Source organism: Musca domestica, unplaced genomic scaffold (assembly GCF_030504385.1).
Source record: "Musca domestica strain aabys unplaced genomic scaffold, Musca_domestica.polishedcontigs.V.1.1 262, whole genome shotgun sequence".
NCBI classification, from domain to species: domain Eukaryota; kingdom Metazoa; phylum Arthropoda; class Insecta; order Diptera; family Muscidae; genus Musca; species Musca domestica.
Window position 1 is genome coordinate 497,743 of NW_026712285.1, and position 27,994 is coordinate 525,736.

The 27,994-nt window shown below is 33.7% G+C and overlaps 2 protein-coding genes and 1 long non-coding RNA gene across 5 annotated transcripts; all 3 read right to left on the reverse strand.

The window, feature by feature from the left end:
- Positions 1 to 369: 369 nt before the first annotated feature.
- Positions 370 to 15,875, reverse strand: LOC101891288 (F-box/LRR-repeat protein fbxl-1). Of its 3 annotated transcripts, XM_011293980.3 has the most exons (9): positions 15,581 to 15,875; positions 15,351 to 15,492; positions 8,353 to 8,411; positions 4,015 to 4,339; positions 3,326 to 3,944; positions 3,096 to 3,263; positions 2,705 to 2,812; positions 857 to 952; positions 370 to 789 (listed from the first exon to the last, which is right to left on the reverse strand). In XM_011293980.3, exons 2-9 carry the CDS (start codon positions 15,352 to 15,354, stop codon positions 654 to 656), a joined length of 1,515 nt encoding a protein of 504 aa, XP_011292282.1. In that variant the 5' UTR covers positions 15,355 to 15,492; positions 15,581 to 15,875; the 3' UTR covers positions 370 to 653. The 3 variants fall into 3 exon arrangements, with proteins under 3 accessions (XP_011292282.1, XP_011292281.1, XP_005182941.1); XM_011293979.3 differs by lacking the exon at positions 15,351 to 15,492 and having other exon boundaries at positions 8,353 to 8,637; XM_005182884.4 differs by lacking the exons at positions 8,353 to 8,411; positions 15,351 to 15,492; positions 15,581 to 15,875 and adding an exon at positions 7,764 to 7,999.
- A 1,399-nt stretch (positions 15,876 to 17,274) lies between these two features.
- Positions 17,275 to 17,761, reverse strand: LOC131803069 (uncharacterized). Its single transcript, XR_009342468.1, has 3 exons — positions 17,514 to 17,761; positions 17,382 to 17,457; positions 17,275 to 17,333 (listed from the first exon to the last, which is right to left on the reverse strand). It is a non-coding gene; the product is annotated as an uncharacterized LOC131803069 (long non-coding RNA).
- A 764-nt stretch (positions 17,762 to 18,525) lies between these two features.
- On the reverse strand, positions 18,526 to 22,555 carry LOC101891580 (uncharacterized). The gene is made up of 8 exons (XM_005182886.4): positions 22,166 to 22,555; positions 21,156 to 22,094; positions 20,888 to 21,094; positions 20,684 to 20,825; positions 20,416 to 20,628; positions 19,859 to 20,063; positions 19,730 to 19,805; positions 18,526 to 19,660 (listed from the first exon to the last, which is right to left on the reverse strand). Exons 1-8 carry the CDS (start codon positions 22,412 to 22,414, stop codon positions 18,689 to 18,691), a joined length of 3,003 nt encoding a protein of 1,000 aa, XP_005182943.2. The 5' UTR covers positions 22,415 to 22,555; the 3' UTR covers positions 18,526 to 18,688.
- Between the last annotated feature and the right edge of the window lie 5,439 nt (positions 22,556 to 27,994).

Genomic DNA, 27,994 nt, shown 5'->3' on the forward strand with positions numbered 1-27,994 from the left:
TTAAAGTATTGTGAAATATTGTCAAAGTTTCCTTGAATTACAAATGTCTCTATCACCAAATCCCATTGCATTCAAGGTTTAAATACTCCAAAAAAAGGCAGCAGTTACAAAAATATAACCCTTTTTCTTTTAAGATTACAAACAAAACAAGATATTAATAAATATATTGTGAAGTCTGATATGATGAAATCTTAAGCAGAACATAAACATTAACAAATTAGCAATGTATATTTTAAATAAAATATAATAAAAACCCCATAACTTAATACCAGAGTTAATATTCTAGGCTAATTTTATATAATGGAAACAAATATAAATAATTAATAATAATAAACAAATTTAAATAGCATTAAACACAAAACCACAAAATAAAACCAAGAAAAACTCCCAATCTTTATTATTACTCTATAAGTTAATGGCATATATTGTAAATTGGATAAGGATAAAGGAACAAAAAACGAATTATTAAATTATTTTTAAAAACAAATAAAATTGTATGTTATTTTAATTTAACTAATTTTTGGGATTCTTGTTTTATCAACAACAATGTTATTATTTTACAAATTCGTTGAATTATTTAAAGAAAAAGAAATCAATCTAATCATCTCTCGTCAAATGATCTTCCGCCAACTCCCGGAATACCTCAGGGGTGTTCAATTGAAAATCAAATCATTATAATTACTTAACAAATGGTAGGGCGACACACGACAACAGGTGGTGGTGCGCACCACTGTCACACGATCGGCACGTTCAAAGTTAGCCTTAACGGTTTCATAATAGCGACCATCACTGCAATATATGTTTATAAAATATTATTATTTTCATTGTAGATATGAAATAACAGGTCGTTACTCACCTCAATACCATGCATCGCAATTTCAAACATTTCACACGCAACAAATCGATGGCCTTTTGACTTTTATCCGAAAAACGCAGATTGTCTGGATCCCATCTGAAAAGTATTTGAAGTATTATTAGCGTATTTGAGATGTCTAAAGGTTTGTTTTAAAATAACATAGGATAAGCTTCCAATCGAACTTATTTTTATAGAAATATACAGGGTGAGATGAAAAAACTTCAATCAACTTCAGACTGCTGGCATTTCTAAGCCACTCGTCCGACAGTTGTTAAAATTATTCCAGTGACAGCTCATTATAATGTTTACAAGCGTACAAAAGCATTTTGGTGAGAATTTTCCAGAAAAAAAGTTATTCGTGATGGAATTCAAGCGTGACAGTGTGATTTTTTATGTTTGGCTGGAAAACCACAAGTGGCTATCGTTGGAGCACTCCAGCATTTATTTTGTGTCTCGTACCATCGCTCGTTACCGTGATACTGGTAGCGTAGCCAGCGTCAAGGAAGTGGACGAAAGAAAAAACAGCAACATCAGCAGAATTGGTTCGAAAAGTAAAGAAGCGACTTGATTGAAACCCGCGTCGCAGTGGCCGAAAAATGGCTCGTGAGCTGAACATATCGCAATATTCCATTCGGCAAATATTGAAGAATGAGCTCGGGGTAAAGCCATCGTATTATTCGACCGTGGCATCAGAATAAATGCCGAATATTATCGCGAAAATATTCTGGAGGGTGTATTAAAGCCTTGGACACGCAAACATTTTGGCCGCAGACCTTGGACATTCCAACAGGACGCAGCACGCGCCACCCAAGAATGGTTACAAAATTTATTTCCTAGCTTCATTTCCAGCGCACAATGGCCACCAAAATCTCCGGATACCAATCCGTTGGACTCTTGTGTCTGGAGTATTTTGGAAAGCAAGGTTGGCACTAAAAAATACCAAAGTGTCGATCGCCTAAAGCAAACGCTTCGCCGGGAATGGGCTAAAAAAACGGCAGAGCAACATTGGCCCTTTGAAGGTCCTAATTCGTGCCAAAGTTGACTGATTTGAACAAATCCAAACTATTTCTAAAATTTGATGCTACTTCTGACATTTTTTGCTTCCATTCAAAAAAATTTTAAAAAATGCAAAAATTATAGCTTTTGACTTTGTTGAAGTTTTTTCATCTCACCCTGTAGTTCAAAGTGGGTATATCGAAAAATGTAGAGAAGTCTTAGGTTAGGGTCGAAAGTGAAAATATTGGATTTTCTTGTTCCCCCACCCACAAAGAAAATATATCGGCCCAATTTTGGTACCTCCCTCACAAGTTCAAAAAGTTCAAGAAAAAGATTATACATATATTTTTTAAAAGTCGAATTACGGATATTTTCCAAACTTGGGCCGTGGTAATAGTAATAACAAACTTCAGGAGCAATTTTGGAAAATATTGGACCACTATTTCAAAATTGGACCAAATGTTCAAAATTGTGAAATATGAATTCAATTTTTGATTTTCTTCAAATTTAGCTTTCCATCATTAGACAGCATTAGATCGCACATGAATATGACAAATAACTTCACACATTGCAAAAAATTAAATCTAATTTAAAGTTGGGATATGTAGGACCAATATTTCGGTACGTCCTAGGAATTTTTGTTGGGAATTAATTTATCCATCCGAAATTGAAGCTTATTATAACACATAATTACTCTTTGGAAAGGTATAAAACCTGTTTTGCAAAAATTGTCTTTGTAGAATTATACATTGGCCCGGCTCTCTAGATACTTTCAAGGATTTTTAGCTGTGAAATGTATGAAACCTTCTTTCTCTTGAGAAATTTTCCTAAGTTTGTGTTGTTTCAACTCACCTTAATTCCAAACGTTCCAAATTGCCGCAACTCGATGCAATTGTGTCCATCAACTGATCAACATGGATGTTAACTCCCAATTTTTCAGATGTTCCCATAACCAGGATCCTGAAATATTTTAAAATTCATTAATATAAGAATCTACAAAATTAATATATAGAAGAACAACGATGTCAGTATTTAAAACTTGTTTTAACTTTCGAACAACGACTTTGCCATATATATGTTTGTCCGCGGCAATTATATGCACATGATGTTTCTTTCCACAGAGCTTGAGTTAAAATAGTTAGTTTTTGTTAATTTTTTTTTTTGAAGTTGAATATTTTTGTCGATTAAGAGAATTATCCAATTAGGCATTCATGCTGTTCCATTTTTCGACGAATTAACTCACTTAGCATTGGTCAGGACGGGTAAAATACTCATCCAAAGTTGATCGGTAATGTGAGGCATGCCGGATAGGCAGCATGCACTCAACTGTTGACCATGACGGGTCAAAAACTTTTGTAAACCATCGTCGGATACATTGTCCGAAGAATCCAAATCAATGGACATTAAAGATCTGGAAATTCAACAAAAAAACAGAATTAGTATCTGGAAAAAACATCAATTAGATCCACCTACCTCGTCATTCCTGATTCCATCCATTGCTTGAGGACCGTATCATTAAAGCCATTGATTTGACCGGCCGACAGAAAACGCAAATTCGGTATGCGCGTCAACATGTCCACCAAACATTCCGTGGACAGATCGGTGGCCGTAATATCCAACTCTTGCAAGGCACATTTATCCCAGTCTACTTGCATGACAAACTCAGATTTCAAACTCGTGCCATTCATTAGCAGACAGGTTAAACGTTTCGAGCGTTGGATCAGTGTTTTCAATGTTGAGCCAGTGACTTTATTGCAAAAATTCACGGCCAAACATTCCAGCTGAATACAGTTCGAACTGAAGGCATCGATATGCGAGTCATCAATGAAATTGATGCCATACAGATTGATGACCCTCAGATTTGGTGTGGCCGATTTCAATTTATGCACATTGATGACTTCGTAGATTTCCTCCTCTTCCTCTTCACATTTTTCATAGGTACCAATGAGATGCAGTACCTCCAGGCCGTTGATGAAATTGTAGATTTTACGCATAAAACCCTCCATAAAGATGACCTCCGACAGGCAAATGCACATGTAACGCAGTTTGGTGGGAAAGGCTTGCATTTCGCTGAAATCGTGCAATTGCATAGCTGGAAAAAAAGAGAGGAAAAAATAACCATTTAAATAAAATTACATTTTCAATATTTTACACTCTCTTACCAGTGGAGAAATCCAACAGCATGTGTGTTAAATTGGGACATTTGGCGGACAACTCATGCAGCACAGTGTGGGTAATCAGCTCAATTGGCAATTCAATGTAACGCAATGTGGGTCCAAAACGCACGGCAATCAACGACAGCAAGGATTCCAAGGAGCCAACATGTAAACCTGACACCTCGGGGCGCAGCGAAACATTTTTCCACAAACGTGTATCGTAGGCTATTTGACGCCAACGACGACATACTCGGGCCAAGCGGCAAATTTCACGATGTGACAAATATGAGAAAATCTGCAATATTACCTTATCCGGCAATTTTTCAATGGTCTGTAGGGGTAAGAAATGAAAAATGTATTAATTTACGTTATTACCACACATTAGTTTCCATGCAGTTTAAAAATGGAGGATGAGGTATGTTTCTAAGTCATTTTCAAATTAAGAGCGAAGCTTGTAAGTAGCTCAAGCTAGAAAATATTTCCTTAAACCTAACTTGTACCCTGTACACAATGTCTTTGTACAGTAGTTCATAGCAGGCAAAAGGACACGAAATAGACCCATAGTTCCTCTTCATAACCTTGACAGAATCACATTCTGGGTCCATTATGTCAATCCGTCTGTCCATGTATTTTATTTTTTTAAAGTATAGGTCGCAGTTATTGTTCGATTTTTTCGGCCATAGGACGAACACTATTGAAATTGGTAATAATCCGACCAGATTTTGATATAGCTCCCATTATTTTGTTGTGCACCAAACGCATTATAAATGTCCAAATAAAATGGATTTTGAAAATACGACCGAATTCTAGTATGATAAATTTGGTGAAAATCGGACAGGATAATATCTCCCATATAGGGTGAGATGAAAAAACTGCAACCAACTTCAGACTGCTGTCATATCTAAATCACTCGTCCGATAGCTTACAAGCGTACAAAAGCATTTTGGTGAGAATTTTCCAAAAAAAAGTTATTCGTGATGGAATTCAAGTGTGGTAGTGTGATTTTTTTATATTTGAAGAAAACAGCAACATCAGCAGAAATGGTTTGAAAAGTAAAGAAGCGACTTGATCGAAACCCGCCTCGCAGTGTCCGAAAAATGGCTCGTGAGCTGATTTGGCAAATATTGAAAAATGAGCTAGGGGTTAAGTCATTGAAATTCCAAAAAGTGCAAGAACTTACACCGCAACAGAAAGAAAATAGACTCTAAAGAGCTAAAGATTTGCTTTGCCTGACCGAAAGTGGTGAACTTCCAAATTTGGTTTCCCCCAATGAGAAAACATTCGGTGTCCAGCAGTTTATAAACAAACAAAATGATCGTGTTTACTTGCCAAAGAAGCCAATTAATGTGGTGATGGTGTGAGCCGCCATAACAGGTGATGGTCGTATTAATCGACCGTGGCATCAGAATAAATGCCGAAAATATTCTGGAGGGTGTATTAAAGCCTTGGGCACGGAAACATTTTGGTCGCAGACCTTGGACATTCCAACAGGACTCAGCACCATCGCACTCAGCACGCGCCACCCAAGAATGGTTACAAAATGAGGTTCCTCGCTTCATTTCCAGAGCACAATTGCCACCAAAATCTCCGGATACCAATCCGTTGGACTATTGTGTCTGGATTATTTTGGAAAGCAAGGTTGGCACTAAAAAATACCAAAGTGTCGATCACCTCAAGGAAGCGCTTCGCCGGGAATGGGCCAAAATACCGCAGAGGAACATTCGGGCTGCGTGTGACGGTTACATTGGCCGTTTGAAGGCCATAATTCGTGACAAAGGTGACCAATTCGAACAAATTTAAACTTATTCTTAAATTTGATGCTATTTTCGACATTATTTGCTTTCATTCAATAAAATTTTAAAAAAAAAATATGGCGTTTGACTTTTTTGCAGTTTTTTTATCTCACCCTGTATCTTCTTCCGATTTGCCTTTTTTGTGCACCAAACGTGCAATAAGTATGACTGAAATATAGTATGCCAAATTTTATCAAAATCCGCTCAGATATAGCTATAGCTCCAATATATATTGTTCATCCGATTTGTTATTTTTGTCATCCACAACAACAATATTTGGGGAAATATATCAAATACAGCTCAGAACTACATTTGCTAAATTTTATCGAGATCGGGTCAGATTTATATCTTATTTCCTATATATATCTTTACCCGATTTCAGGTTAATTTGGTGAACCAAATGGGCAATACCAGCCGCCATTGAAAATATACAAATTCTTAGGTATATTTAGTTCCTTGAACTTTTAATTATAATTATAATCAAAGTGGTGTAGGGTTTCATAAAGTCGACCCCGCCCGACTTTATGACTTTCTTTTCCAATTAAATTTAATTGTATGGAAGCAAGAATTCTTACAATACGATAGGTCTGTTGCTGCTTGCTGGATCCCCAATCTGAAAACTGTAACAGTATGGTTACTCATTGCCATAGTATCCTTTCCTTTCATTATACGGTTGAATGTTACCGCGAGAGTCACTTAAACAACATATAATGAAGCATCATACATTATATCGAGATATTTTGAATTAAATAAGAAAAAAACTTCAAAATTAACTAGTCTATCAGACAGTTTTGAACAGAATTCAAGCTCACAGAGGCCATAGCTCAAAACAGCACAAATATCAGAGTTCATTTCATATGAAAAACTTCGGTTGTCTAGGCAAAACAGGAGTTTTTGGGCCAGGCAACATTCACGATGATTCACGATGATTCACATTGGGCGCCACGTACAGAATATCTTTACAGCGTGCGATACAAACATACTTAACTAGCTACTGTATCTATTCAATTGGTTTTGCAACAAATGCAAACATATCTCAGAATATGACAATAGGCAAAGACCAGAACAAAGACGGTCATAGTTCTTCTAACAACAACGACGACGAAATTCTGGGAATTATCGTATTACATTCGTTCGATACATTACATTAAGTTTTAAATTCATGTAAAATTTCATGTTTTTCTCTCGTCGAAGACTAAAAATAATACCTCGACCCAACTGGACGTTCTTTTAGTTGTTTATTTTATATTTTTTTGTCTAAAGTAAATTTGTTTTTTAATACCCTTGTTGAAGGGAGATAGAAGTTTTTTTGAAGGGAGTTTCGATTTTCCCGATCACGAGTTAGGGACCACAGTAATGTAAATTTTTGTTTGTTTGTCCATTTTTAACATTTAAACATATACGCCGACGATATGGAAAGAATTTGATATTAACATCAATCTTTATACCCTACAACACTATGTGTTGGGGGTATTATTTTTACTAGTTTTTGAAAACTTTTCTTTCGAAATATTTTTATTATTATTTAAATATCAAATTTTTTACTCAAATTGTAATATTTTAAAATGCTTTTCTTCTGGATTTTAACATTGTTCACAGTTATTGTTTGATTTTCCTCGTTTTTTTTTCTAATTTTAATTTTCTATGTTGCGGGTGTCATTTGTGTATTAAAAACGTTCCACAATTTTTGTTTTCTTTTCTCAACTTTTTCGTTTTGGCTTATTCTATATTTAGATTTTCAAAAAAAGGAACACACATTTTTTGTTGTCGAAAAAAATTGATTTGTTACAGTAATTTTGACGTTGCGGGTGATTTAATTCAGTTTTTTCCAATATTTTTTTCATAAAATTACATTTTAAATCTTTTTTATATTTATTTTTTCTTAGATCATTTTCAATATTATTTTCCACGTCGAACTTGACCCGATTAAAAATTGTATGTATATATGTATATTAGACGTACCGTATCAGCAAAGGGACTACGAACTGTACCATCTGACAAATACACTTGGGATGCTTCCACCGCCAATTGTCCCCAGATGTCGGTAGACAAATCCATTTTTTTTTCTTTAAAATTTTGTTAAAAAAATAATGAAACGAAAAACTTTTTCCGATATCCGATAAATTCTTATGTAAATTTTTGTCTTTTCTTCTCAAAATTCCCGACCGCAAGCAATCAATACAACACCGTTACTGCCAAAGGAATCTCCAAAAAGAACAAAAAAACACTCTCGAGTGCCGTTGGAGAGCTATTCTAAATTTAGTATCTCTGAGAACATTGAAGAGCAAAGAGCATGGCTACGCATTCTGTTATCAATTTGAGATCACAACAATGCGATTGTTTTTGTTGGTGTTGTTGGAAAAACTTATGCAGTCAGTTAATTTGATAAATAAAATCAGCTGTTTTCAAAAATGTAAGATCAGACGGAAATAAACGGAAAACTGAAAACAAATATTGAAAAACCAAGTGCCTAGTTGTTGTTTAGAAAATCAATGGAATAACATAATGTGAGAAAATGAGAGAAAGGTAATTTTAATTCATAAATACTCACCAATTTCTCTTTGGATACCAAGTTAACGTCATCTCGGCCGCCAATGGCCGATTGGTGGGCTGTCAAAACATTCCAATTATCCATGTTTTAGGGATTTTCAAATTTCGTATTATGGTGTTTTGTGTATTTTTCTTTGCTGGTGCGTGAAAGCAAATTAACTCAAATTCAGTTGGGTTTGTTTTGGATTGTAGTAATTTCGGTTTTTAATTTTTTTTGTTTACTTTTTACAAGAGTTTCGGTTTTATGTGAATTGTAGGTGCAACGAAGCCAAAAAAACTGTATGTGCTAAAGTGACAAATATTTTTTTGTAAGTGTGTTTTTAAATTCCGAATAAAAGATGTGGCTAAGGCCCAAGCTATAAAAATTTAAACTTTTAACAAAGCTTTATATTGCGTTGGGTTTATTCGGGATGTGATGCCTAAAAAAATATTCAACTAGAAAGGTAAATTTGATTGTGTCATTATGAATTATTCTTATAAAACTATAATATTTAGAAAATAATTTTATAAGAATAAACCACAATTCGTAATAACGGATAAAATAAAAATTAGAATAAAATTAACACATTCGCAAAAATAAATACCTATCGTATCGTAATTGAAAGCAAAGTAATTTTAGGGACATCAAGGCAGATAAGTACCATAGATCAAGAACGTTCGTAGGGTGGGGGACTAGGTCTTCCCTGAAATGAGTAATTTTTGCTATTTTTGGTGTATTTAATAAAGTGTTTTGGAAATGCATTTCAAAGTACATTTCTAACGTCGCACTGAGGGGTGAAATCACAAATTGAGAAGATTAATTGAAACTACATTTTTATAGAACACAAATTACTAAGATGAGAAGAAGAAAAACAAGTTAGAGATATGATAATTTCAAAAGTAATAATTTTAATATGGAAAGATCGAATACAGATAGTTATCGGTGTTTAAGAATCAAAAAGTCTTAAAAACAGTGTTGTAAAAATATTTTAAAAATAAATTCGAAAAATGTCCATATTTTCTCCGTATCCGAAAAGTATATGGAATTAAAAAAATCAAGTTAAAAGCTGTTCATACCCTCCACCATTTTGAAAGAGTACAAAAATTTTCAAAAAAAAACCTTAAAAATTTTGTTAAAAATACCAAATGTTATTATTATATTAAGATCTATACGACGACGTGTCATAAGACATTACACTTTACAAATGCGAAACTTGAAAAGAGTTCCGGAATATGAATAATGTCTTTAAAATCATCAAAATGAATATCGGGAGGTACCGTTATATGGTGGCTACACGATGACGTGGACCTACACAGACAATTTTTCTGTCATAGGCTGTAGTATCCATTACGAACTACCAAATTCGAACCAATTCTGGTGAATAATGTCGCTAAAATCATCAAAATACCGAATATCGGGAGGTACCGTTATGTGAGGGCTATACGAAGACGTGGACCTGCACAGACATCTTTCTCTCATAGGCTGCAATATCCATTACGAACTTCAAATACCAAATTTGAAACAATTCCTGTGAATAATGTCGCTAAAATCATCAAAACACCGAATATCAGGAGGTGCCGTTATATGGGGGCTATACGAAGGCGTGGACTTGCACGGACATTTTTCTGTCACAGGCTGTAGTATCCATTACGAACTTCAAATACCAAATTTGAAACATTTTCTATGAATAATGTCGCTTAAATCACCAAAATACCGAAAATTGGGAGGTACCGTTATATGGGCGATATACCCAAACGTGGACCTATATGGCCCATTTTCAATACCAAAAGTACTGCAGACATAATTTACTTTTGAGTAAAATTTTATCAACCTACATCATTTCGTTCGGAAGCACGGACGGACATCGCTAAATCGATATTTATGCTGGCCAAGAATATATACACTTTGTGGGGTCTAAAATGTATATGACGGAATGACAAACTTAATATACCCTCCATACTATGGTGGAGGGTATAAAAAACAAGTAAAAAAAGTAAGTCCGGCCGGGCCAAACTTTGAATATCCTCCGACATTTGGAAGGAATTTCGAAATTAAAAAAAATAAACTTTGAAAATACTGTTCGAAGTCATAAAAATACCGAATACAGGAAGTTACCGTTATATGAAGACGTGGACCTGCATAGGCTATTACGAACTGCAAACACGAGTTTTAAAACAATTCCGTTGAATAAAAATCATCTAAATTCTGAATATAAGGAGTTACCGTTAAATGGGGACTATACGAATGCGTGGATCTGCATACAGAATTTTCTGTCACCGGCTATGGAACGTATTACGAATTGCAAATGCGAAATTTGAAACAATTCCAGCGAATAATGTCGCCAAAATCATTTAAAAAAACCGAATATAGGGAGGTACCGTTATATGGAGCGTATACGAAGACCTGGACCTGCATAGTCTATATTTTCTTATAGCTTGTAGTACAAACACACATCTGAGTAAAACTTTATCAACCTACTTCACTTTTTTTCGGAAGCTAGAGTGATTGCCGACATTGAATTTTATGCTGATCAAAAATCTATATACTTTGTGGGATCAAAAATATATACTCCAAGGTATTAAAACTATGGTGAAGGGTATAAAAAGAGAACAAAATATGAATTAATAAAATCTTTTATGCTTCCTTTGAATTCATCTCTGTTTTAAGATCTCTAACCCCACAGGGCTCAACAGAGACCTACGTTGAACTCAAAAAAATACCTAACACTGGAACAATCTTAGCATGAGGAGGTTATATCTACTCTGCACTCTAAATGTCAACTTACAGACGATTTGGTTTAAAATGATGGTCAAAACATTCTAAATATTTAAATTCGGGAAGTATCAGAGCCATACCGAAACACGGATATTGTGTATATGTACCATTTTTAATATCAAACATCATTGGTGTAATATAGATTGCTGATCAAAATGTCAAATTTGATCTCCATTTTTGCGTCGCTGTGCAACAAGAAGAAGGCGTATGATTGATACAATTTAAATTGTTAGAACAAATCATACGTCCAGTCAATCTCCTTTCTTTTTCTTCTATATCTATAAAAGAGGAAAATGTTTGTGTTTGTTTGTATGTATGTTTGTTTTTTTGTAATTTATGGATTCAAAAATCTAAAAATTTCCAAGGATACTACAACGTAGCCTGAAAGTAACATAGGCTATATACATTTTTGAAATACCACTTGGAACTGGATATATAGCATCAGAATCGGAGGTACCTCTCTAAAATTTCGATTTTATATGCATATATCTATTGATCGATTACAGTTAAAATCTCCAAATTTGGAATGCGTAACGGGATTCGGAACAAAAATAAATTTCCTAAATTATATGGAAATCGGTTCAGATTTAGATATAGCTCCCATATATATTTTCGGCCGATTTTATGTATTTGATACATTAAACAGACTTTGTACGCCACATTTCAATTAAATTTGGAATGTGTGATGGAATTTGTCTAAAAAATGTGTTTGTCAAATTATATTGAAATCGGTACAGATTTGGTGTAGCTCCCATATATATTTTCGACTGATTTCGTATATTGATGCCCCAAACACGATATGTATTATCGATTCCAATGAAATTTGAAATGTGTGACGGGATTTGATTAGAAAATAAATTTGCAAAATTATATTGAAATCGGTTCAGATTTCGATATAGCTCCCATATATATATTCGGCCGATTTACATATTTAGTGCACCAAACACGATACGTATGTCCGATTCCAATGAAATTCGTCATGAGTGGCTAATATTGGTACAAAAATTAATTTGTCAAATTTTATTCAAATCGGTTCAGATTTGGATATAGCACCCACATATATTTTCAGCCGATTTCACACAATTGAAGCATAATTTTTGAATTTGTTTTATTTATTTTTTTTAACCAACAAATATTCATGTATAACATTTTCTCACAAAGCTAAATTTTAGGGACCCATGGTAGAACTGAGTAGGTAAAGTCATGCAATCATATGTTTTCTTTTTTTCAAAATTATTCATTTGACAAGATATAGTCAAAATGTATATTTATAAATCCATTGTACATACACAAATCAGAGATGGGAATCGGCTTTCTATGCAGTGAAATTTGGCAAGGTAAGTTTCAGATAATGTAAAAAATGCTTACTTGGATGCTATCTTCTAATTTGCCATGAGTTGCTCGTTGAAAAAAATATTAATTGCGTACAATATAAATCCATTGTACATACACAAATCAGAGATGGGAATCGGCTTTCTATGCAGTGAAATTCGGCAAGGTAAGTTTCAGATAATGTAAAAAATGCTTACTTGAATGCTATCTTCTAATTTGCCATGAGTTGATCGTTGAAAAAAATATTAATTGCGTACAATAACCCAAAAATTGGAAGTAATTTTTACAAAATATTGTTCGATAATCCAAAAGTCCAGTAAAGAAGTTATCTCAGTTCCATTTGTGTTTAAAAAACAGCGAACTACCTCTGATACCTCCCCCAGAAGAGGTCAAAATTTTGTATAATCTTAAGTCTCTAACATGTAATTTCTATCAACCATAAATCCAATGTAAATATGGAAAAGAATCCAACAGACATCTAGCATATTTTTCTCTGAGACAAACTAGCAAAAACGTTCATTGCAAAATAATAGGTATCCTAATTCATTTTTGAGAGTAACCCATTATTTTACTGTCACTAGTATGCCAGAAGATATTTTGTTTACATTATGTTTATACCCTCAATTATATGGCTACAAAGGGGATATATCATTTGATACGGCCAAAACGTGTCTCATCGAAATAACTGTTTTAGACCCTAGGTCTCTTTGGACCAAATCCGTTTCATTTGGAGTCAATCTAGCGATGTCCGTCCGCCTTTCTATCTGTCTAGCTGGCTGGTGCGCACGATAACTCTCGAAGGGAGTATCCGATTTGATCCAAAGTTGGTACATCGTAATATTATAGTCAAACTTAGATCGAGTTTGCAGATGGACAATATCGGTCCACTCCTTCTGGTACATCCCACACAAAATGTCAAAATTTTCAAAGAAAATAATTTATTGCACAGAAAGAGAAAGGATAATCCTATTTAGCTCCAACTTTGCGAATCCTAATATTTTCATCAGTGCTAGGTCAGGTGCGAACAATATCGGTCCACTCCATCAGGTATCTCCCCTACAAAGAGTCAACATTTTGAATAATTACAACTCTTATAAAATGTGATGTATGAGTCCGATAGTCTTAATATCTCACGCATCACAATAATATTGTTAACCCAAGATCTGGTTTGAAAATGGAATGTATCGGTCCACTCCCTGTGGTACCTCCCACACAAAATGTCGAAATTTTCAAAAAAATATATTTTCTGCACAGAGAAGAAAAGATAATCCGATTTTGTTCCAACTTTGCAAGTCCTAGTATTTGTGTCAGTGACACGTCAGGTGCGAAATGGTCAATATCGGTCAAGTCCATCAAGTACCTCCCCAGCTATGGGTCAAAACTTTGAATAACTACAACTGTTATAAATTGTGATGAAAGAGTCCAATTATCTTGAAATTTCATACATCCCAATATTTTTATCAACCCAAGGTCTGGTGTTAATATGGAATATATCGGTCCGTTCCTTTTGGTAGCTCCCCCACAAAAGTTCGAAATTTTCAAAAAATATTTTTTGCGCAGAAAAAGAAGGGAAACCTGATTTTGCTCCAACTTTGCAAGTTCTAATATTTCTATCAGTGCTATGTAAAGTGCGAAAATGGACAATATCGGTCCACTCCATCAAGTACTTCCCCCACAAAGGTTCAAAATTTTGAATACTTCCAACTCTTATAAAATTTGATTTAAGAGTCTGATTGTCTTCAATTTTCACACATCGCAATAATTTTATTAACCCAAGGTCTGCAGCCAAGATGGAATACATCAGTCAACTTCTTCTGGTAGCTCCCCATAATAGATCGAAATTTTCAAAAAAAAAAAGAAAAAAAAAAGATTTTCTGCACAAAAAGTGAACCAATAATTCGATTTTGCTCCAACTTTGAAAATCCTAATATTTGCGTCAGTTCTAGGTCAGGTACAAAAATTAATAATATCGGTCCACTCCATCAACTGCCTCCCCCACAAAGGGTAAAAATTTTGAATATTTGTAACTCCTATAAAATGTGATGTAAGAATCCGGATCTATTTTTCTCCATTACTGCAAGGCCGCTACGGCTGAACCCTAGTTGACCTTCTCGACATCAAATTTTATTACTGGCAGTGAATCAAATCCCATCTCACATGCCCAAATCGGCTATAAACTAACTCGTATAAAATGTTTTCGTCAGAAAATATAACATTGTTGATATTTATTTGTTGGAACACCGAAATTAAAATTTAAAATCTGTCAATGAAAAAGCTTCCAAGTCCACTTAAACCATGCATATAATATGGTCATTGTTTATTTTCTCACGCTAAGCAAGCAAAAAATTTGTTGAATCATTTTCGATCATGCCGGCTCCCAAAAAAGAAAAGGCACTACTGTGCCACCGATTGGCACAGACAATTTGTTTGCGTTTTGTTATTCCTCGGGACGCTGGGGGAGATCGGAAAATTACAAAACAAACAAATTACACCAAAAGGAATGTCCATTACATGAAAAATTATTGTACCACAAATTCTCTTCGAAAATTTGTGAATTTTCAAGTTTTTTGGCGAGGCTCTCCTTTTCTCTGCGTGGTGTTGGTAGTGGTGATCCATCAAATTCAATAAACTTTTCATTTTCATCGTTGGAAACGAGAAAAGCAAAGCAAGTCAAGTGTGCCGTGCCACATGCTTCTTTCGGTTTTTCTTGGTTGATGGTGATCTGTTTTTCTTTTATTTTTCGCCATTGGATGGATGGGGAGGCTGCTAACCAAGCACCCAAAAGACATGAAAACAAACTCTACATATTTTTTGCATTGGCAAGGGCAGCAGCGTTGGACATCAAAAAAAAAAGAAAGACAACTATTGCGAATGTATGTGTGGTTGTTTTATTAAATTATTTTCATATTTACCCATTTTGTTTTTGGATTAGTTAGTTAGAATTGTTTAAATTTATTTTGAAATATTTATGTGATGTAGAAAAATAAGTTATTAAATGGCTTTTTGTTACATTTTTCCACAATTCTTTGACGATTTTTTTTGCTTGAGCTGCTGCTAAAAATAATGAATTTCAAGGGGTTTCATTTAGCTTATTCTGGGTTAAATTTTATTTTCTTCATTGATTTTCATTACATTTCAATACCTTTTTCTTTGGATTTTATTAATTATTTCATAATTTGAATTTATTTTTCTGAAAATATTTTCCACTTTCACCAAGACCTTTATTGAATACCTAGACCTTGCATAAGATTACTATAATTTTTCTTGATCTAGATATTGAGGTCTGTTTTTTTCTTGTGTAGTTGTTAGTATCCACTCGATCCGCCGCGTTATCTGGTTAGTGTACTATGTTAACGTTCTCACTGCAATTCCCGTACTGAACTGAATTTAAAACATTTCGAACATTTTTGGCCGAAACAGCGGCATTACGAAGAAAACATATTTCCGTTGTAAGACCCAACAACATTTGTTTCTGGTATGTGTCTGCACCAGATCATCATCTCTCATATGAGTACTTGTAGTATGTACGCCATTAAGTACAATTTGTTATATGAGCCATTTCACGTTAAATTAGCTGGGGCGCATTATTGATAAGGGGAAAATGAATCTCTCGATATTTCGGAAATTAAAACAAGTAAAAAAGAAGCTAAGTTCAGCCGGGTCGAACTTTTAATACCATCCACCATTTTGAAAAATTAAAAAATTAAAAAAAAAAAAATTCCCAAAACTACCACTTAAATGAAAACCGTTATATGGGACTATACGAAGACGTGGACCTGTATACGAAGTTTTTTGTCATAGGCTGTAGTGTCCATTACGAACTTCAAATACAAAATTTGAAATAATTCCAGTAAATAATATCGTTAAAATCATGAAAATACCGAATATAGGGAGGTATCGTTATATGGGGGCTAATCGAAGACTTGAACCTGCATACAGAAATTTTTGTCATAGGCTGTAGTACCCATTAGGATCTTCCAGTACGAAATTTGAATCGATTCCGGTGAATAATGTCGCTAAAATAGTCAAAATACCGAATATCGGGAGGTACCGTTATATGGGCGTTGTACGAAGACTTGGACCAGCATACAAACATTTTTGTCATGGGCTGAAGTACCGAACTTCAAATACGAAATTTTAAATAATCCCGGTAAATAATATCGCTAAAATCATGAAAATACCGAATATCGGAAAATACCGGACTATACGAAAACGTGGACCGACATGGCCAATTTACGAACTTAAACTGCCTACTGGTAAACTATGCATGCATGCAAAATTTTAGCCTTCTATCTCAATTCTTTCGAAAAATAGCGTAATTACAACAGACAGACAGACGGACGTCGCTAGATCGTCTTAAAATTTTCGGCTGATCATATTCGTAGGATCTATTATGAATATTTCGAGGAGTTACAAACAGAATGACAAAATTATAATAACCTCCATAGAATGGTGGAGGGTATAAAAATGGCATAAATTTCACACAAACAAACGACAAATTTCAGATTCAGTGTGAAAACGATGAAGTAAACAGATTGGGAGAGTCGATTTGATGTAGTTGGGACATGTAACTCGTATGTGTCTAAGGGTTTCCCTGAAGCATTGAAACCCATTCCAAAATTAAACCACTTTCGAAGTTTCAAAATTTAACATTTTGGTCTGGACTTGGATGGATCACATAATGAGTTCATTTCTTATTTGGACTTGGATAAATCACGTCGGGTCATATAATCTTTGTATTTCATGTTTAATATGTGGAACTTCCTTTCTAAAGCCGAATGTAAACACCTTTAAAATTTGGGCGTTTTGATTTCGGTTTGGATGAATTATTTTAGGTAATTACACTCACTGACCGAGGTCAAGGTTTCCAAGAAACCAAAACCATCTTTGCTGGTCTAAAAGGAAGAAAAAGTATAAAATCATTTGAAATACACACTTCTTACCTCCCTTACTTTTGTCAGTTGGTACAATTGATGAGATATTCCCTGTTTTATGACATTACCAAAAAACTGACTTTCTCTGAAAAAATTAGAATTATTAAATTGTTTTGCTGGTAGAAACTTTGTTCAACTTACAATAATATATTTGTTAATGATCCTGCAAAATCGGTATTAGCCCCAAACATATTCAAAGCCTTAATAAGAGTATTCATTGTTTCAGGTTTTCCCAGATCAATGCTTTTCTTAAGCAAAAATGTTACCCGGATGAATTATTTTAGGTCACTAAATGAATCTATTACTATTTTAAACTCGGATAAATCATGTCGAGTCGCATTATGTCTGTCCTTCCCTAAAGTCATGAAATCCCATTATAAATTTAAACACTTTTGAAATGACAAAATTTTGATTATTTTGGTCTACGCTTGGATGGATGATATAATGGGTCCATTTCTTATTTATACTTGGGTTAATCACGTCGCGTCATAAAATGTGTGTCTTTCATGGTTGGTATGTGGAACTCCTTCTCAAAATCCGTGAAATTCCATTTCCAAATGTAAACAATTTTAAATTTGGGCGTTTTGATCTGGGTTTGGATGAATTATTTTAGGTCACTTAATGGCTCTATTACTAGTTTGAACTTGGATAAATCCTGTCGGGTCACATAATGTGAGTATTTCAGTTTCAGACAATTCCATTGCAAATTGCCCAAATGTTTTGCATCTTAGCCAAACAGCCAACCCGGTATGATGAGCAAAATTTTGAATTTCTTACATTTTGTTGTTGCTTGTTCCTTTGTTTCAAACTCAATATACAATGTAGGTATTTGAATTGACTACTAGCAGATTTTCAAATTGCTCTTATATGTATTTTTGCAAGTATGTCTATGAGTAAATAAAGTACAAAAAACCACACACACACACTTGCAGATATTTGTAAACAAACAATTGGGATGAATTCTGCCGTTGGCTATTAAACTATTTGTTGAAAAATCGCTATGAATGAAAAATGTGTCGTATTTAAAATAAACAGTGGTCACTATTAGTTAAATGGTGGTGTGAAAAATTAGTTTTAAAATAACGTCTAAGATGTGATGATGACTTTCCACAAGAAATCCATTTTTTTTTGTTTTTCATGAACATCTTTACAAACATTTATTTTGAATAAAGTTTTGTTTTCACTCAATTCTTAAATATCTACCGAATTCTAAATATATTCTAATATTTAATTATAATAATAATCACACATTAAATTGTAACAGAGTATAAAAAATATAGCGAGAGAGAGAGAGAAAGCTTGAGAGATATATGAAATTAAAAACCATTACGACATCTGGCCAAAATAGCTTCCATTATCATTTGAAACCATTCGGTCGAATATGTCGAATAGTCCGCAGTCCGAAAGAGATTAACCTTAGCTTCAGTACTTATTGTTGAACACAAATAATAATTTATGGCCATCTCTGTCAATTCCACATGATAGTTTTTCATCGACCATTCCAGGACATTTAAACAATTGGTTTCATCCAACAAAGCAATCAATAGGTCCAATACAAATTGCTCCATTTCGGGTATAATATAGACGCGCGACATTTCAAAAGCTTCCAATAGGGCATGATATTGATTAACAGGTGGTATATTGTATTTTTGCTTCTTCGATTGCCTCACAATCAGATTGAGGAAATAACGTAGACCGCTCACAGTATAGTTGCGCAAATGTATTTCACCTTCGTTACCCTCACGAAAGTCACTGTTTAACATTGTATTGAAAACTTCACTGGTCGAACAAAGCATGGCCTTATTAAAAGCAACGGCAGTGGTTGTTTCTGCATTGTCATCGGCAGCAATGCCATTGGAATTTTCATTTTCCTTATTGTGTGGTGCATGTACCACAAAACGCATATCACAGTCCTCTTTCTGTAGAGATTGTCCGGCATTCTCCACAAATTCTTCATATTCATCTAAGCGTTTTTCCACATCTAATTGTGGCACATGGATACCCAATGTATAGCGCGACATACAGGTCAGGGAGTCCACTGCCTCAGCAGTAAATTCATCATCTTTTGCACTTAATATGATACCCAAAAGTAATGTCAAGGCATTGCCATCGTTAAGGAATTGATACAGCAATGGTTTACTTCTAATTAAATAGCCCACAGTAATGGCAGCACGTTTTTGTGATATAACATCATCGCTGCGCAGCAAACGGGCCAATTCTTCCTTGCCATAATTACACTCACTGACCGAGGTCAAGGTTTCCAAGAAACCAAAACCATCTTTGCTGGTCTAAAAACAAGAAAAAGTAAAAAAACAATTGAAATAATTATTTTATAAAACTATGTATTCACTTCATACCTCCTTTACTTTTGTCAGTTGGTATAATTGATGAGATATTCCCTGTTTTATGACATTACCAAAAAACTGACTTTCTCTGGAAAAATATAATTTTTTAATTGTTTCTACCAGTAACTTTATACAACTTACAATAATATATTTGTTAATGATCCTGCAAAATCGGTATTAGCCCCAAACATATTCAAAGCCTTAATAAGAGTATTCATTGTTTCAGGTTTTCCTAGATCAATGCTTTTCTTAAGCAAAAATGTTACCCGGAAAAGCAAATTGTCAATAACATCAATGGTATTGTGGGGCAGATGTCCCAATTGTGGCAATTTGAGGGCAGGTACATCTACAAAATAAAAAATAAAATTTAAAAAGTAATAAAGAATAAAATAAATTTTAAATGTATTTGTCGATTTTTATCAAAATATTTGAGCGACTGTTAGATATATCTTTTTTATTCTACCCAGAAGTGCATATATTTCAACGGCATAAAGCTTTGATTCCAATCCAGCCATAATTTCGTTAAGGAAATTTTAATTTAAATCTTGCTTCTGCAACAAATTTTTTACTTAATTTTGGATGTTTAAATCATTGAAAAACTCCTTCAATTCCCACTTAATTTTGACGGTTAATATCATTGAAAAGGCACTTCCTTCACATCTCTTCCGCACCCAACTATTATTAAAACATTTTCTCACCTTGGCTAACTTCTTCTTCATCCTCTATTAGAATACTGTCTTCTTCTGAACGAGCTGCCAAATCTAAAAGATTCATTATTATTGTGTGATCATTGCTATTAGCATTGGGATTATTGTAGAGATGGCTGGAGGTGTCTCTGGCGGGTTCATTTTCTTCATCGTCGTCTTCTTCATCGCTGCAGACAGGTGAATAGGACTCTTCATCGGAATCACCTTTAAAAGCAAGAATAGTTTTAATCTATCAAATCGGCATATTAATATTTCCTACCATTGTTTGGTTTATACACATGACCGCCACTGACTGGTGACATGCTGCGTGAACTGCAAGGACTTGATGGGATATTGTACGATCGAGGTGAACTACTGGGTGAATCACTGTCCAAATAGTTTTCCTCTCGCACTTTGGCAAACTTAAAAAAAACAAACAAAAAATAGTGTTATAAGTTATCTGTTCTCAAGATATTTTGATTACCTTGCATTTGGATTCTTTAACGAGTTCTGGTAGCTTTCTTTTCTTGCTTTCCGATTGCAGTTTTTCTTCCCGTTTCTTTTTGTAATATTCCTCGTCACTTGTCAAATAATTGTTAAGCTCTTTGACAAGAACTAAGACCAGACCTTCACGCATCATTAAATCCATGCTCATATTATCATATTGGAAGTTTATTAGGACATTCAAAATCTGTAAAGAAACAAAAAAATGTGAGTTTTCCATATCAACTGTTTTCAAATGATTTACTTACAGAAGCCTTTTCTGCCGGTGACACTGTATCCTTAATCATAACTATGAATTTCCTAAGGGCTCCCGATCGCCTTATCTTGGAACGATTACAGGCATCCGTAGACAGTATGCTGATAATATGAATACAATGTCTACGTTCACTTTCGCTGAGATCTTCGTCGGCCACCAAAAGTTCACAAGCTGCCAAAATAGCATCAGCCGAACTTAAAATATAAAATGCTCCCTGATTCTTAGATAAATTCGAGAGTATTTTAAGAGCTGCACTACGATGTTTACTTTTCTTTTCGTCCGTAATAAAGTGAACAATGGGCGCTAGAGTGCAGTGAGCACGATTTAATGAATCCCACACCAATGAATTTATTTGCAACTCCGAAATAACCAGAAGACATTTTAAAATTTCACAAACCAAGTCCAAAGCTGCCTGCTCTTGAGGTATAATATAGGCATTGGAAGTGCGTGTGGAGTTTTTCAAAACCTCATGATCGAATATATCACTACGAACACCCTCCAAGTTACGGGCAACTTCCTCGAAGTATTTTTCACGATGTTGATTGCGTTTAAGGCCCACCTTCAACTGGGCTTGTGCATCACACAACAATTTTTCCTCGGTATCTGTATTCGATTCGTTTTTCATTATAGCGCTCAGTATCCGCAATAGTATGGTAAAACCTGAGGATTGCAGAAAGTGTTTCAAAAACTGAGGGTTGGACAAAAGGAAACGACAAGAACGAAAAGCCATCATGCGTGTCTGTACATCAGAAGTGTCCTCAATGATGCGACACAAAGCTTGGGCTATAGCAGGACAATGGGTAGACAGTAATTGGTTGGTATCCACTTTGGCCAAATTGCCAAGGAGACGGCAAGCCCTGCATTGTATTACCGGATTGGGTATGGATTTCAAAATAGTGGCCAATGGTATGGCAATTTTATTTTCCAGAGCCTAAAAAGAATAAGAAAACATTAAAAATTTCTTCTACTCCCCCCCTCCCCCTCTTTGTAATCAACACTTACCTCCCTACAACTTTGTTCATCTGTACAACAATTACCCATTATCGACAAGGCCACTTCCAATATCTTTTCATGGGGTTTACTTAGAAATCTAACCATCGGAGCAACTCCACCCGCTTCCCGAAACAAAATAATACCATTTTTATCTTTGACCACATCTGTACGCAATTTCGTAAGGCCCTTAACAATGACTGCCTTGTCCGTCGATGTCTTTATGACGCCCAATATATTTTCCACCAATTGGCGATTCATAATGACCACGGAAGTTGGACTAATTCATTTAGACTTTTAAAAATATTTGTAAAAATAAAATTTTCTTCAAGGAAAAATAGATATTTTTTGCAAAAATCCTAGCTTCTTCTTCGACACTTTTTACCAATTCATTCACGTTGAATGGCTGACACAGTTGTTGTTTAAGTGTACAGTTAGTGGCGTAACGTAACGTAGCGTCGAAGTGAACATTGGCGGTATTTTTTAAATATTTATTAAATTATATGTTAAATGCGATATTAAATAAGGATATAAATAGAGGAGGATATCAACGATTAATAAATTTAATCATAAATTATATGCAATGAATATCCTATGGAATAAAGAATGGGAAACAAGATAATATGTCTTATAAATAAGTATGTATTCAGTGATATACTCCTAAAAAACAATTAAAGGAAAAATTACAGCTAAAGCCGTCTAGTATTTGACAACATTTATATGACTGAGACAATTTAATGGAACCAATATTACGAAATATTTTAATATTGCGGTTTAATTGGAAAATAATGTAGAAAAGTGTGGGTTAACTTTTGGCATAAAAGGATCCCTTTAAGACATTTGCGGATGACCATTTACAACCGGTAGTGGTACATCACAAATATTATACCATTAGACAACTATCAAATCTGTAAATGTATTCTCTATTGGAAATTTATTGAATAGTAATAATTTCCACGAAATATTAAATGACCTTTACATTATGATTATGACTCAATATAGACTGTTTCTCAAATCTTGTTTTATTATCTTTTTATTAGCATCTATATTGTAAAGCACTAATTGATATGCCTCTGTGGTGGATCCAACAGATTTTGCTAATTATGCAGAGACAAAGTTGTAAAATATTTTTATCCAAATCCAAAAATTTCCCTCGATGGGGATTTTTTCCGTTGTGAAAACCAAAATGATCTCTTGTCTGTAGCCATATGGCTAGGAGCAAAATGTGTCCCAAGTGTCTTTGGGCGATATCCGTTTTGAGACACTTGGAGTCGATCTAGCAAAGTTAGACTGTATGTGCATACGATAAATGTCGTATCCGATTTCATCCAAATTTGGTATGTCGTACTATTTTTATCAAACTAATGTTGAGTTCAGAGATATGCATAATCGGCCTACTCCTGCTGGTGGTTTTCTCAAAAAAGTACAATATAGTGGACTGGGTTTTTAAAAAATCGTTCTAATTGGAATGAGATAGAATTCTGAAAATTGGAAAAGTCTTAGAATTCTGATGGAGTGAAGAATAGAGGCACTAAATATTTTTTTTGGAAATTCGAACTTAAATGATACGATAAGTTCTGAAATGGTACTAAGCTTCTAAAATGGAATCATTTTGGAACAAATTGAACTAAAAAATTGTGGTATGAGAATCAAGGTTGGAAATTAATTTTGATATATGAAGGTAGTTTTGAAAATGTGTACTACAAGTGCATGAAACATACTTAATAGTACTATATTTGCTACACCTCGATATTGGGTGAACAAATAGTGCTTGAAATTTTGTATCAGGGTCGCTGTTCATGTATAGCCTGGATATATGGAGGTGATAGAAATACAATTCTGAAATTTGAATTATAAGGTTACTGATTGTATCTATGTTTGAGATTTGATGCTAGTTTGGATATACGTCCTATATTGGTACGAAACATACGAAATGCGAAATGGTACTAAATTTGGTATTGAGTGAAGGAATAGGGCTGGAGTGCCAAACATTGAGGTTTCTGTTGGTATATGTGGTTAAGATATGGCAGTGGGTTTGGAAATGTGTACTATAATTGTTTAAAAAGTACTAAATAGTACTAATTTCGGACTACTGTTGGTGTCTAGAATGGAGATATGAAGATTGTTTTGGATATGAGTACTAAATATTACTAAATTTGGTATTGGGTATATGTGAAATGCTGAAATTTGGTATCGGGTTCATTGTTGGTGTCTATGGTGGAGAGATGTAGGAGGTTGTTTTGGGTATGCCTAGTATTAGCGTACGAAAAGTTTGGTAATAAATTTAAGATTAGTTCTTAGGAAGGGAGCTGGAGTTTTGATATTAGGTATGGAGGCCACATTTGATGTATAGTTATTTTGGTATATACTTTGGGAATGCGTACTATGATTGTACAAAAAGTACTAAATGTTAATAAATTTGATATTGAGTGAGGGGATAGAGCTGAAATTTTGAAATTTGATATTGAGGTTTATGTTCGAATCTGGTTTTGCAAATGCGTACTATAATTGTTCGAAAAGTACTTGTACTGGATTACTGTTGGTGTCTAGGATGGAGAGATGTAGATTGTTTTGGATATGCGTACTAAATGTTACTAAATTTGGTATTGAGTGAGGGGATAGAGCTGGTATTCTGGTATTCTGATATTCTGACATTTGCTATTGAGGTCTCTCTTGGTTTCTTGGCTTTACATACGAAAACTTTTAAATAGTTTTGGACTGGAAAATTGGCAATGTGTCCATTTTGTAATGATTTTACTAATATCCTCCTCGGTGAACTTCAAAATGAAAAATTTAAAGACTTATGGTGTAAAAGGTAAACATTTTCATATCATTCTTACCGAAAAGTTAAAAACTTGAAAGCCTGAGAATTGAGAACGTTATATGAAGTTTTGGGTTAAAAAAATTGTCAAACTGAATAAATTGTGCATTTTAGTACTAAACATGACAAACAAAAAAGGTTGAAACGAATTTAAATTTTTAAGGTGGAATTTTCGCTGGCTAATTACTGGGCTCTTGCTAGTATCGTAATATTTAGATGGGACTTAGTTAAGGTTAGAATATGGACTATATTGGCTCACTCATTTTTTTTACATTCCCCATAAAAAAACTTAGGATCGAGGTAATATTTTCTTATAAAATTTAGCTTAGAAATAAAATGTTTCCCATAGCTTTTCACAAAAGATCTACATTTGAATACCAATAACTTTCGAATAATCCAATGTTCTTCAAACGCTTCACATCCTTTTTTTACTCGATTTTAATATACCCATATCTCAGCAGACGTTATTGAGTACATTTTACCTGAAAGTTACCGTACAGATCTATTAATCACATCAGAGCAATATTCTTTTTATTGTAATTTTAAATCCCAAATATTATTTAATCAACATTATTTAGCGGAAATGTTTAGAACAGGTTTAGAATGATTGAGAAATTGATTGCGTTTTTTGTCTTATGTTATTATTATTAAAATATATATATTTTCTGTTTTATATTGTTTACATTTTGAAAAAAATTATAGCTTTGTTCCTTTGCTTGCGAGAATCTTTCACTTTTACCTGGTTTGTAACTTTTTACTATAAAACCGTTCCCTTACATACTTTTCATCAAAAACTTGCAGTAAAATTAAGGAGAGTGCTATCTAAGATGGATTGCTCTTTTACTGAAGCCATGTTGCCAGCCTCTGATTGATTGATTGATTGATACGTTAATTTTAAATGATTTTCATTTAGTTCTGACATTTCTAATAGTATTCCATTGTATTAAGCTCTAGCTAAAATTGTTCTCTGAGAGTGAGTTTCACATTTCGCTCTTTTACTGGCGTTATCATTAAAATAAGTAAAGGAACAAAGCTAATACTGACAGAAAGTACGTAAATGAAATATTTTTTTTTATTTTGGAATAATTTCGAAAGTGCTGTTTACGAAAAGGAATTTTTTAAAAATCAAAATGTTACAAATTAAACAGTATTGTTAATTCAATTAATATGTACGTTAATATATGAACGTGTAACAATTAAACGAAATTACGCAAATACAAATCGTCGCAATAACACATGCGACATGAGATGACATTCTTTCTTAATTTAGCGTTATTTGAACTTGAATCTAATTTTAAAATATTTTTTATTGGAATTTTGATATTGATCGCCAATCAAATGGCTAACGTTGTAAATAATGATTATTATTCTCTCATTGTTTTTAGGTTTGGCTATTTTTAGGTTAGGTTATTTATTAAAAATTGGATTTGATTTTAAATTAAACGGCAATTCTAGATAATTCGAAAATGTATTTTCTTATTAAAGTATTGTATGAAATTGAATCTTTTTTTAAATTAATTGTATTATTTATACTCTAATTTTTTAAGATTTATTCTGAATCGAAGAATTTATTTAAATATTGTTTTGATTGCGATTCAAAAAAGGTAATTCGCGATTATTCTGAGAGCTATATACCTTTTTGTTTTCATTAATGATTTTTACTTTCATTTTCAAGGTTTTATTTATCGAAATATTTATTTATTAATCGAAATATTGGGATTCAATTGCGATTTACGATTCAAAAAGTTAATTCTAGATAATTCGAAAATTCTTTCTCACTTTAGCATTATTTAAATTTGGAACTTATTTTGATTTATGTTGTATTATTTTGTTGTAAATTGGGTTGTTAATGATTTTTACACTCATTTTTTACAAAAAAATCTGAACCAAAGAATTTTTTTAAAATATTGTTTTGCCTTTTCGATTATTCTGAGGGGTAACAAACGTTTTGTTCTCACTTGCAAAGTATATATAATCTTGGCCATATCAGATGTATTTTGGCTCCGTGGGATTTTTGATACTGAAAATTGGTCAAATTTGGTATAGCCCCCATATAACATTACTGGAAGATTTAATGGGTTTAATGGGTTGTACCACAATATTAAACCGAATTTGCTGAAAATGAACAGTGTGTGTTTCCACTTTCTAAGGACTATCCTTGCACAGAATTATCTGTAAAGGTCCAAGCTTTGGAATAGTCCCCATATAAGTGTACCTCCCGATATTTGGAATTTTGATGATTAGTGTGACAAAATTAACTGAAATTGTTTCAAATTTGAAATTTGGAGCTCAAAATTAAAATTTGGTATTTGGTAATATCCTGCTGCTAGTCTGCTTTCTATAGCAAATAATTGGCTGACATCTTCGTATCGCCCCATATATCTGCACCTCCCAATATTCTATAATTTTATGATTGTAGCTAAATTTTTCACCGAAATTTGGTATTTGAAGTTCGTAATGGATATTACCTCCTATGACAGAAAATTTTCTAAACAGGTCTACGTGTTCGCATAACCTCCATATACTTGTACCTCATCATGTTCGTTTTTTTGATAATTTTAGCCACATTTTAGACCGAAATGGTTTAAAAATTGACATTTGGAGTTCGTAATGGATACTACTTCTTATGATTGAAAAAAATATAACTGTACCTCTCGATATTCGGCATTTTCAAGATCTTTTCACATTTTCACGTGATTTTTTCAGGATTTCGCATGATTTTTTATTCGGTATTTTCATGATTTTAGCCATATTTTTCAAAGCGAATTTTTTAATGGTGGTATTATCTGTATAGGACCACATTTTCGTATAGACCCCATATAACTATACCGCCCTATTTTGGTGATTTATGATACATTTTTCGACCGAACTGTTTCAAATTTGGTATTTAGATTTAGGCTACCAAGTTCTGTGACAGCAAATTTCCTATGTAGGTATAAATCTTTGTACATTCACATGTAGTGGTACCTTTCGATAATTCGTATTTTCGCGATTTTAACCATACAGGGTGAGATAAAAAA